Here is a 13347-nt window from a genome sequence, read left to right on the forward strand (position 1 = left end):
CCCCTGTCCAGCTGTGCAACAAGCCGTCAAACTCTGGCCTCAAGGGCCGAAACCACCAGCTACACAACCAGTAGGCCGGTAAGGACAGAAGGAGTACTCCCTTGAAGTTCCTTTGTCCCTCCAGCCAAACAACACCCGAGTCATCCCCTAACCGGTAAGGCTCGAAGAAGTCCACCAAAGGCAAACGGTCTTCTCATTCGCCAACTCGAAGATCCCCTTTGACAGTGTCGCCACATGATACCTTAGCCCGGCTGGCCTCCATGTCGTCTGTTCGCACCACCAACCGTTTTTCAGCGTTGCATTCCACAGAACAACAGGCCAGGCAAGCCAATGTGTCCGTGCACCCCATGGAGCAGGATCTTCCTGCTTCTGTGCCCTGCAGTAGTGATTCTTCACTGGCTGTCACTCAGCAGCCGCTGAGGTGACACCCCTACATCTCTTCCTCATCATGACTCTCCTCCAATGGAACTTTCATGGCCTTCGGTCCCACAAAGAGGTTTACGGCTGCTTTTAGCATTGCAGCATCCCCTTGTAAATTGGAAATTTGTGAAAGGACGATGGGACCAAACTGCTGAGCTCTACTTAATCGAACTTAAACTAACTTATGCTAAGGACAACACTCTCACCCATGCTCGAGGGAGGACTCGAATCTCCGATGGGAGAGCCACGCGAACTGTGACAAGATGCCCTAGACCGCGCGTCTACCCTGCACTGCCATCCCCTTGTACTCTGCCTTCAGGAAACGAAATTGCACCCTCACGACCACTTTGCACTTTCACATTTCCTACTGATTCGTTTTGGCCGTCCCCCTAAGGTCGGCTTTCCGTCTCTGGGGGGAATCATGCTGCTCATACGGGATGACAATCATAGTCAACCCATCTCCCTGACTACCTGTTTTATAGCTGTTGCAATTCGCCTTTTCCTTCCCCACCTGACTTTTTCCCTGTGTACCATATATGTCCATCAATCAGTGTCACGAGGGCGGACTTCTTTCAGCTTATTGGGTAGCTACCCCCCCCCCCCCAATTTTACTGCTCGGTGACTTTAATATGCATCATCCCCTTTGCAGTTTCCCACGACCTGACAGAGAGGTGCCCTCTTGGTTAACCTTCTTAACCAACCTAACCTCTTCTGCCTTAACACTGGAGACCCTACTTTCCTTTCCGACTCCTTGCACGTCTATTCCCATTTGGACTTATCCTTCTGCACTGCCCAGCTTGCCCATCGTCTTGAGTGGTCCGTTCTTTCTGACACATACTCGAGCCACGATTTCCTATGTGCTAACAGTTTGCTGACTCCTACGCCATCTGTGTGCACGCCCAAATGGCAGCTTACTAAGGCTCACTGGCAGCTTTACTCTTCCCTGGCTACCTTTGACGAACAAGATTTCCCCACTTGTGATGACCAGGTGGAATATCTCACAAACCTTTTTCTTACTGCTGCAGAACGTTCCATTCCTCACACTTCCTCTTTACCACGTCGTGTCCCAGTCCCTTGGTGGACTGACGCATGCCACGACACAGTTCGCTCACGGAGACATGCTCTCCACGTTTTTAACCGTCATCCTACGATGGCGAAGTGCATTCATTATAAACAGATGCTTGCAAAGCGTCGTCACGTTCCACGGGACAGCAAAAAAGCTAGCTGGATTTCATTCACTAGTTTTTTTTTACCAGTTCCACCACTTCCTCTGTCGTATGGGTCAACCTCCGACAGCTCTATGGGACCAAGATCCGTTCGCCAGTTTCCGGCCTGACAGTAGCAGAGTCGTCGTGTACCCTATTGCTATCTCCAACACATTGGTCCGACATTTTGCGGAGGTTTCGAGCTCTTCCCACTATCACCCTGTCTTCCTCCATTGGAAACGAGTGGAGGAGGCTCAGGCTGTATCCTTTTCTTCTCTGAATCGTGAGTGCTACAATGCCGCCTTTACTATGAGCGAGCTAGATCATGCTCTCAGTCCATCCCAATCCTCCGCCCCAGGGCCAGACGCCATCCACATTCAAATGTTGCAGCATCTTTCTCTTGTGGGCAAGCACTTTCTGTTTAATACAAACAACCACATCTGGACAGAGGTCACATTTCCCGGACAATCCACCGTCATACCCATACCTAAGCCCGGTAAGGAAAAAAAAGTTCCTTCTAGCTACCGCCCTATCTCTTTTACCAGCTGCGTTTGCAAGGTGATGGAACGTATGATTCATGCCCAGCTTGTATGGTGGCTCGAGTCTCGCAATTTACTGACGAATGCACAGTGTGGATGTCGCGTGCAGCGTTCTGCAGTTGACCATCTCGTTACTTTTTCCACCCATGTCATGAATGGTTTCCTGCGGAAATCCCAGACTGTAGCCACGTTTTCGATTTGGAGAAAGCCTACAACACCTGCTGGAGAACTGCTATCCTCCATACTCTTTACACGTGGGGCTTCTGTGGGCGCCTGCCGTGTTTCCTTCAGGCATTTTTAAAAGACCGAGTTTTCAAGGTGCACGTGGGTTCTGCCTTGTCGGACACCTTTATCCAGGAAATGGTAAACGTCAGGGTTCCATCCTGAGCGTCTTTCTCTTTGCTATCACCATAAACCCTATAACAACCTGTCTCCCGCTGGGCATCTCCAGCTCCCTTATTGTTGACGATTTTGCCATCTATTGCAGTTCTCCACGGACCTGTCTCACTGAGCGGCGTCTTCAGCGATGTACTGATCGTCTTCACTCCTGGAGCACCGACAATGGCTTTCGCTTTTCCACTGACAAAGCCGTCTGTATGAATTTCTGGCGACGTAATTGGTTTCTCGCACCATCCTTACATCATGTGCCGTTGCCCTTCCACTCGTTGAAACTACAAAATTCCTGGTGTTCATACTCGATAGGAAACTCTCTTGGTCCTCCCATGTGTCTTACCTGGCAGTCCACTGTACGCAGTTCCTCAGTGTCCTACGTGTCCTCAATGGTACTTCATTGGGTGCCGATCGAACCACCCTCCTCCGTTCGAAACTCGACTATGGGTGCTTTGTTTATGCGTCTGCACGTCCATCCATCTTACACTGTCTCAACACTATCCACCATCGTGGCATCTGTTTGGCAATGGGCACCTTTTACACTAGCCTGGTTGAGAGTCTGTTTGCTGAAGCTGCCGAACGACCACTGTCCTACCGCTTTGGCTTTCTTCTCAGCAGGTATGCATGCTGTTTGTCTGCCATGCATGGCCACCCATTTTATGCCTCCTTCTTTGATGATTCCTTTGATCGCCAGTATCGGGTGCGTCCCGCTTCTCTGTTACCTCTTGGAGTCCGTTTTCGACACTTGCTACGGCAGCTTAACTTCACACTACCTGCACCTTTCCTGGTGGGTGTGAACCCTTCATCACCTTGGCTTCGTGAAGCGGCCCATGTTAACATTGGCCTTCATTCGCTTCCTAAGGACACCACTCCAACCTCAGCCTATCGCCTTCAGTTTCATGACCTTCACATGGAACTTCGCGACAGTACCTTTGCATACACTCATGGCTCTCATACTGACATGGGTTCGGGTGTGCCTTCGTCATTGGCACCCTTGTCTTTCTATATCGGCTTCCAGCACACTGCTCAGTATCTACAGCTGAGCTCTACGCCCTGTATCAGGCCACGGAGTACATCTGGCGACACAGTCTTTTCCATTGTGTCCTCTGCTCAGACTCATTCAGTGCCCTTCAAAGTCTATGTGTGCTGTACACCGCCCATCCCTTAGTGCAGCGGGTCCAGGAAAATTGCACTTCCTCATTCTTGGTAGAGCCAGTGTGATGTTTGTGGGTTCCTGGTCATGTCGGTCTGCCAGGAAACGAGGCCGCTGACGTTGCTGCCAAGGCTTTAGTCCTTGTACCTCAGCCCACGAGTCCTTATATTCCCTCTGATGATCTCTGTGTTGCCGTCTCACAGGAGGTGGTGTCCCTTTGGTATCGCCAATGGTCCTCACTTCACGGGAATAAACTCTGGCTTATTAAGCCTCTCCCAGTGGCTTGGACGACGTCCTCTCGGCCCTCCCGCTGGGAGGAAGTCATTTCCAGTAGGCTTCATATTGGGCACTGCCTTTTTAGCCATTGTCATTTGATAAGTGGCTCTACCGCACCACTTTGTGCACATTGCGCCCAAGATTTAACTGTCTGCCACTCCCTGACGGACCACCCATTTTTAACCGTTTACGTTCACGTTTGTGGTTACCGGTTGAGCTGTCAGCCGTTTTAGCAAATGACGCGCGGGCTGTCGACCGCGTTTTACTTTTTATCCGCCACAGCAATATGGCGAGGGCCATTTAACTTTTAGTCTTGGACCTCCGTTTCTGTATGGTGTCTTTTGTTAGCCCTTTTTCCTCTAACGTATTTTTAGCTGTCTTCTATTTACGTCATTTGGGACCGACGTACAGTCGTTTTTTAACTACTCTCTGTCTTCGTATTCTATGGTCTTGACTTGGGCGTGTATGACTCCAGTGGTTTTTTGCGCCCTAAAGCAAAAGAAGAACCAAAAACAAAAACCACAAGAGGAAAGAAAGGGCAAAAGAGGAAGGTGTTACGAGTGTGGTCGGGCATGGGGTAAATAAATCAGGAAGTGGTGTGTTAGGTGTGATAAATGGACATGCCCTGATCAGTTGAAGGGTGTTTGCTTCAAATGTTTGGACATTGTGGACTGATATAATATATGTGTCAAAAAGTAATTTTCGGAATACTGATTTAACTGTTGTATTACTGAGCTCGTATAAAAGTTCAGTAACTACACTTCTTATTCAGTTTTACTGCAATGTAAGTTCATTATTGTCTGTTTTCATTAAAATAGGTTATTTGTGGATATTATGATACATATAGCACATTCATGTGTGGAGTTGAGTAATTAATTGAATTATGGATTTATATATTCAATTTTGTTTTCTTAGTTGTTAAAATAACGGTGTAGACAGTGGTGGGTGACACCCACACAACCAGTAATGTTGCAGAAATTCACGTGACTACTGGATGGTTAATATTTAGTCTTAACACTTCATTTAACTGTAAACATTAATTTCTACCATTAAATGACAAATTTCAATAATATGCGATTTTCCCATTCCCTGCAATGTAGAAACTATTAGTCCAAGGAAAAAAAATAGAGTAAGGCCTTTCTTGTAGATAATTTAATGTAGTTTAATTTTGTACTAGGAAATATTTTCGATAGAAGTCGCTGTTTTCGAAATATTAAAGAAAAACATGAAGCAGTGATCTTTAAACGCCCCCCCCCCCCCCTCCCCTTGCCCCCAAAGTGAGATTTTCAGTATGTCGTTCTTGACACTCGTCCTACCACTGTACAAAAATAACGAGTACACGATTTTGACCCATATTCGCCCTTTTTTACTCTTGTTGACTGGACTACCTCGCGCCCTCTCTCGAACTACCCCCAAATCATGGCCAGCTGAATTCTACCCAAGATCGCGAACCAGCCCACAAGCAATATATCGATTCAAGTGCCATGGCTCAGCAGCCCTCTCAGGAGGCGACAGTCTAATTATAACCACCCTGTATCCATTCTATGCATAATTAGACGTTTGAAGCTTGTTGTAGTGAAAAGTTTCCAGTGTTAATGAGTGGCTCCAGTGCACATCTAAGTAGCAGCACTCGAACATCTGTTCTTCTGTTGTCAGGAACTGCTGACAACGCCAACTGGTCGAGCACCACCAACTACAACGATGACAGCAGCCAACGCAAGCGTGATAATCGTAGGGGAGGGGGAGGCGGTGACTGCTGCAACCTGTTATAGCACCAGCAGCAGTCTCAACCCCACTGGACAGCAGCGCCAAAGGATGTCATCAGCGCTAACCAACTCCTGTTCTTGGGAGTTTTGATTTTGCCACATCGAGACATGGAATATGTGGCTGGGTCCGTTTATAAACTTTCGTCTCCGATTAGGGAGACAGAACAATTTTATACAAATATTTCGTCTGTGGACAGTCGAATTAACATAGAACATGCGTAGCATTTGTCTAGGTTTGGGAATTCAAATTAACTACAGCAAAAACAAAGGACCAAATTTGAAACTTCCTGGCAGATTAAAACTGTGTGCCCGACCGAGACTCGAACTCGGGACCTTTTGCCTTTCGCAGGCAAGTGCTCTACCATCTGGCAGAAGCAAAGCTGTGCGTACCGGGCGTGAGTCGTGCTTCGGTAGCTCAGTTGGTAGAGCACTTGCCCGCGAAAGGCAAAAGGTCCCGAGTTCGAGTCTCGGTTGGGCACACAGTTTTAATCTGCCAGGAAGTTTCATATCAGCGCACACTCCGCTGCAGAGTGAAAATCTCATTCTGGAAAGGACCAAATTATTTTAATAAAAAAGAGCTGGTGGTCACCAGATTAATAGAAATGAGTTGTTTTGTATTCAGAATCACTTAATCCATCCATTGTGATATTAGACTTCTTCAATAGCAATGTCACTTTCTTCAAGCAAGTAGTTTAACTTGCTACAGACCAGGCACTAATCACCATCCTTGGTCAGCTCAGACTGACTTCCTCAGTCTGTGAAGACTTGCTCTGTGCCTGTACTGATTAAGATTTGTGTCTGTGATGGCAAAGTTAGCTGAGTGGCTGTCAAGTAACCTGCTACAGTCATGGTTTATATTTCTGTTTCTTCGTGAGGGTAAGTGCTGTGTTCATTTATGCTGTAACCAGCCAAAATATGTACAGTGATTTGTGGAACTTATGAAGTAAGCTATATTTCATGCTAGCTTTTAGTGGTAATCTCCGCTGTCAAAGTTTTCTGTCCTTACTGTAGTTTGTCACTTGGCTTCATTCAGAACAAAAAAAAAGTTCATTTAAGCGCAGATCATCAGTGTTATGACATTAAAGCTGTTGGAGGCTCATAACTGACAGAACAATTAGTCTGTTTCAGTTTTCGTCTGGCGTTTTTGTGCTTCGTCTTTGCACAGAGATGTGTGACTACTGTCTACTGTGATCAGTCTCAAAGAAAGAACAATCCTTTCTGTCATCACCATATGTAATAATTCCAAGTTTCCTAGTAGCTTGTCAGATATTATCATTTCGAAGGAACTAGACCAGACATGATAATTACGAAATTTGGAAGTTGAATTCCTTGTACGAAACTAAAAAAAAAATGCGCTTTGATCCTGCTGTGGTCCACTCTGAAATATTAATTTTTTTCTGAGAAAATTAGCTGTAGTTATACAGTTATATTAATGACCAATGTGTTTCACTCCTTTTGAAGAAAGAAAGTTGTCTGGAATCATCAATATAGCGAAAATTTGACTCTTTCGTTCAACAGCAACATGAACTAGTTAAGACACAATATTTTTGAAGCATGACACTGGCAGTATTTTTCTCATAATGAGATTGTTTTCACTTTACTATGTAGCTATAATGTGATTTGTATGAAATCATGTAATTCTTGCCGAAGTACCAGTCCAAGAAAGTGAGTATGATAATGGTGTGGAAGCTCCAGGTGACTGTACACTTATTTCAGGAAGTTTATCATTAGCTGTCGTGGTACCTGTCGCTTTTCATAACCTCAACAAACTCTTTTGCTTTTATTGTCATAGATTATAGATAGATGTTTGATCTAATCACTGTGAAAGTAATATTGTAAGACAAGAAAAAGTGCATTGGTGTTTGTATTTATGTATTTTTTGTGTATCTAACAGTATTCTTTTACATGTACTACATGATATCTTCGTGAATGCTCATCTTTCATACACTAAATTCATGTAATGTGTCAATTTGCATCAGCAGCTGAGCGAATGTACACAGTATGTCACTCGCTTGTAGCTGGAACATGTATATCAGTATCGGTGTTTGACTGAATTGTTCAACCTAGTGCACCTTCAATGTATGAATTTACAATGATTTATTATAAATGTTCTAATTGGCAATGTCAAAATATAAGAATATACAAATGATTTTTATTCTGAATCAAAGTTAGGTTCTGCACTGTCTTTATACTCTGCTGAATTTACCTTCATCCTGCTGTCTGGAGTTTGGACCAGTGTAAGCCAACGTCTATGCTTGTTATTGCTTGCATTTCACTTATCTTTGGCTAATGTACTACCACAGAATGTGCATTATTTTAAAGTCATACACTCTGGTTTACACGTTATGTGCTTTAACGAAATAAAGTGCTGCAACTATTAAACTACCATCTGAAATATTGTTCTCTGAATTAGACTTCATTAGATAGTGAAAGGCAGCTCTTACTGTTTATTAAACGATTTGTTCTGAATATCATGAGCTGCACTTGAAATATTTACATGCCAAATCAGTATTTGGGTGTATACCCACCATCAGTGGAATCTAATACGGAGTGACAGACAACTCCATGTACATTAATTTCTACGATGTGACAACTGTACACATAATAGCAGAAATGCAAGTCTACTTACATCATATATCTGTATACCAGTGGCATACGTGCCAGTTATAAATTTTAGGATGTTCAGCTTGATGTGCATCTAGAAAGCTAAGAACCATATATATACCTAGAACCCAGTTACAACAATATAAGTGTTAATATGATAGGATATGAATTTCATCCTACCTCGTGGTACACAGATTATCATGTATGCTAATGCTGTAAAATCTTACAGTAGTAATTCCTGATCACATGTAACATAAGTATCATATCATGTAAACATGGAACTGACAGATCAAAGAATCTATATTACCTGTTTTTTATTCTTTTTGAGATCATTTTTTTATTTATTTGGCCTCAGGGAGCTAATGGCCACTCAGCCAGTTAAAAGTTAAATAAGAGACATGTATTACAAACCATAAATTGATGACATAAATTGATACATGTAAAACAACATTAACAATTAACACTGTTGTAGTGCCACAGATATATATATATATATATATATATATATATATATATATATATATATATATATATATATATATATATACACTTATGGAAAGTGTTGAACATGCTGCGTATAGACTTTACATGGCACCACAAGTTAATGGATGAAATGAAAAAAATAGGAGCACAATAAATACAAATATTCAGAAACTAAACTGACATAATTTTACATAAAAATATATATTAACATATCAGTTAACATAGTTCCCAGTGATCGTATTTCTATACATATTTATCCTGGGTGAATCAGAAACACTTTCACTGCAAATATTGTGGAAGTGGAAAGTGCTATTGTGTATGGTTTTCACAGAACGAATTGGTAGTCAGGCACCCCATATTTTTAGCCATTAAACAGATTGTAATACTACTTAGGAAGTCTATTTTCTGTGCAAACATACACATTTTTAAATGGAACAATGTCTATTGGCATTAGCAGACTAAAATTAGGATAAATAAGAATGTCAGTAGTGTTTGTTGCAGGATTCTAGTATGATTGTTTCATGAGATATATTCTGAAAAGTCCCCACACTACCACTTGTACAATACCTGTGGTAGTACACACTAAAGCAATGACCAGTAACTAGACAATTGATCATCACATGTTGTGTTCAAAATGACACTGGCAGTGGCAGTGGCAATATGTCCTTCCAGTATGGTAAGGACGACTGGTGCACATGGCACATTTCAGCGGAGATGTCCAAGCAGGTTGCAGTAATACATCGTAGCAAATCACTGGGTGTAGTTGGTATTGTCTTGTAGACAGCGTCTTCCAGCTTTTCCCACGGAAAAAAATCTACAGCCATCAAATACAGGGAATCGGCCAGCCAAGGTACACGTCCTATGTCTCCAATCCAACGAGCTGGAAACAATCATGAAGATATGCTGTTGTACTTAGTGCACTATGGAAGGGGTGGCCATCATGTTGGCACCATAGGTAGCCTGCAGAGGAACATGTAGCATCTGTGGGAAATGGTCTGTTAGGAGGCTGTGGTAATTGTGCATGATCAGTGTTCTGTCTGTAAAAAATCAAACTATGAGCTGATGGTTCGCTATCCCGCACCACACTCCATGGACACTGATTGCACCTGAGGAAGCCAATGGGGACCGTCAACAGACCAGTAGCGCATGTTTCAATGGTTTACCTGGCCATGGTTGGTAAATGTCGCTTCACCACTAAACAAGAGACATGTTGTTGTTACTGCTACATCTGGAGATCGCTCCATATAGCGGTCATCAGCACTGACTGCGTGAGGCGAATGGGGCTATAATACACAAAATGAGGATAGCTTAATATACAACATAATACCACATATGCTCCCTTGTAATCTTTTTTTTACAGGAACACACGCGACTCCTCTGAATGGTACAGTGGAGCAAGCAAGACAAGGCAGACCATTACGAACAATGGTATCTGATCTGGACAGCCACTAACAGACAAGTCTAGAAAATAATTTCAGCGGATTATAAAAATAGTAAAGGGATGAGACAGTCGTCTCTAACATACTAAAAGCGTCGACCTAAGAGCTTAGGTAGAGGTGAAAAGAGAACACAGGCTCGTAACACATGCCACTTTCAACTCATTATCACCTAAAATTGAGGGCAGGTCTGCCAGTAGACCAGCATTATATAATATATAGTCGATTAAAATTTTTTTCGAGGAGGGGCGATCTGGAACCAGCATTGTCATACCGGTCTCTATGCACAGTAGCGGTAACAGGAAAAAGAAGGACGTAAATTTACGAATGTTGATCTAGAAATGTATTGACTTCAAAGGTCTGTTGATATCAGTGCCAGTTAAAGTTCACTCAGGATATGTGTACCTTCCAATTTCTTTCTGATTATTTTAATTATTCAAGTAGCAATTATTAATCATTTTCCATTATATATTAATTTTTATCCTCGCCCCCCTATTCTTGCCACTATTGCATAGCGACCGTTTAAAGGAGCGGAATATGAACAGACCTTTCAATTGTAGTGATAAAAATTTTTTTTGAAATTAATGATCCATTTTACCGTTGCAATAAACTAATGAGACATTTGTTACATGTCCATGAAATTGGGTCCAATAAAATCTTGAAGGAGCAAATTAAAATCAGATTCTGCCTACAAGCGAGACGCGGTGATTTCAGCGGTTAAGATAGGAAGCTGCTAAGCTGTATGCTTATATGACCGCGCTTGGCGCCGTCTCTCTCCCAGTAAATAATCTCTTTTCCTTCCAATTAATATCCTTTACGGAAAGTGCATGTCTATAGGAAAGACGAAAATTTGTGTAAAGTCAACATTAAAGTGCAAAATAATTCATTCAGAGTCACTAAGACTGTGTCAGAGAATAACCAGATTCATTAATGAATACACACATATAACTGTCTTAATTGAAAAGTACCGATACAAATAAAATTTCGTGTTTGACAATTTTTTTTTCATAATTCTGTTAAACGCTGTCCACGATGGAGTCAAAGAAAATGGCCATTGTTGAAAACTCATTACAGAATGCAATGTGCCAAGATTTCGGATGTCCGAGCTTGGCAACAGTTGAAAGTGACGCGCCAACTCGTGAACTGGCTGACGGCTACCAAAACAACCAGGTCGGCGTCAAACTACTAAAAAATGATGACACTGGTAATATAACTAATCATGATATCACTTTTATGACGATCGATGAGGCAGTTTCTCAGTTCTCACCGGGAAAGATATTTTCAAATAGTGAAACTGAAGCGCGCTGCAGCGAAAATTCCTTTGATTATTTGCTCACGACGTCGGGAACGCAAGAACAGGAAACAGTTCATACAAGCAATGCAAATACTACCGAGACACACAATTTGACACAACTCATGCAACTAATAACACAACAGTTAACACAGCAAGATCAGGCATTTAACGATTTCAAGAATAGTATGTCAACATTTCAGTTAGGTGAGCAAAACTATACGCACTGAATTATCTGACGAATTATCCAAGAAGTTCACAGAGCTCGGTAAACAACTAAAACAAGAAATAATTACCGACATGTCCTACAGTATAAATACGCTAACGGAAAAAGTAACATCCGGAGACTATAACTGGAACAACTTGCAGGTGAGTTACAAAACCTTAGTGAAGCATATTCTCAAATTCAGCAGACGCAATCCCAAGTGGATGCGTCGGTAAAAAATGTGAGGAACGCAGTCAGCGAGCTGCAAGACGTACGCAAAAACGTAAGTACAGAAATACACAAGTTGAGTCTAAGAGTAGACCAGTTAAGATTAGAGTCACAATTTGCCAGAAAACAAAGAGATAAGTTATGAGCAGATGTAAAGGAAATAACAGAAAAAGCTGAAGATGGGATGTTGAATAAGGACAGTACCCTTGCTGAAAAGGTAGTGTCAGAGTGCAAAATTTATGTAGATACTGTAGAAGCAGCTCTAAAAGAGAAAGAAAGCTAACTTCCATCTAAAATAGATTCGGGTTTAAACGAAGCAGAGGAAAGGTTGCGAGACAATGTTGCTAAAACTACTGACATTCCTAAACAACATATGACAGAAAACATACCCATGCTTTTGGAGAAGTTAGATACCTTCACTGGTTACCCACAATACGGGGCTATCCCGTCGAAGGAAAATACGTAGCAGTGGTGTCGATGCCACCGCTGTGCATTGATTCTTGGGGGGTCTTTTTCTTTTTTGTTACCCCCCGTGTTCCTTAGGTTTTTCCAGCTGGGAGGGCTTCACTGATTGAGTGTTAGGGACTGAGCTGGACCTGAAGCCCCACGACCAGCTACCTGTGGGTGTTTCAGCCACAGCCGGGTGTCTGCTTTGCTACTGGGAGGAACCTGCAAAGGGAGTGACCCATGGGGCCCCTTCCCAGCGAGACTAGCTGAAGAAGACGTACGCTTCTCTGGCTGAGAAGGTGGGACTGATGTCCCCGATGGTTTGGCGGGTGTTGCTCCCAAAGTAGGTGGTGCAGGAGCAAAAGCGAGCAAGTGTAGTTAAATGGTTCTGAGAGCCGACTGGAATTGGCTGAACTATTGGGGCGATAATTGTTCTCGTAGTAGCGGCATACGAAGATTTCATAGGCACAGGATGTAGGCATTCAAATTTCATCTTAGCCTCAGTGTAGGTCAGTCGGTCAAGACCTTGTATTCCATTATTTTCCTTCATTTCTAGAGAATCCTACAGTCCAGTGAGCGAGGTGAATGGTGTTTTCCGCAGTTGACACAGATGGGAGGCGGGGCACATGAAGTATTGGTATTTGATGGATGTCCACAGTTACAATATATATCGCTGAGAGTACAGTGGGAAGACATGTTCCTGAACTTCTACTTATAGCACTTAAAGCAATGCAGTGGGGGAGGGATATATGTCTTGGCATCACAGTGGTAGACCATCATCTTGACCTTCTTGGGTAAGGCACTGGTGGCAACCTGATTATCCCTTGGACCCTGATGGACACTTCAGACGAAATGAACACCTTGCCACTCTAAATAGGCATGCAGCTCATCGTCAGACTGCAAA

General features: G+C 42.9%; 1 protein-coding gene across 1 annotated transcript in view; it reads left to right on the forward strand.

The window, feature by feature from the left end:
- The window catches only part of LOC124802622 (uncharacterized transmembrane protein DDB_G0289901-like), a 100113-nt gene extending 94095 nt beyond the window's left edge, over positions 1-6018 (forward strand). Inside the window, exon 3 of the mRNA XM_047263511.1 lies at positions 5640-6018. Coding sequence (XP_047119467.1) covers positions 5640-5755 — 116 coding nt within the window. The 3' untranslated portion in view covers positions 5756-6018. The remainder of the gene's footprint in view (positions 1-5639) is intronic.
- Positions 6019-13347: the final 7329 nt, after the last annotated feature.

This window comes from Schistocerca piceifrons, chromosome 6 (genome assembly GCF_021461385.2).
Source record: "Schistocerca piceifrons isolate TAMUIC-IGC-003096 chromosome 6, iqSchPice1.1, whole genome shotgun sequence".
Taxonomy (NCBI): Eukaryota; Metazoa; Arthropoda; class Insecta; order Orthoptera; family Acrididae; genus Schistocerca; species Schistocerca piceifrons.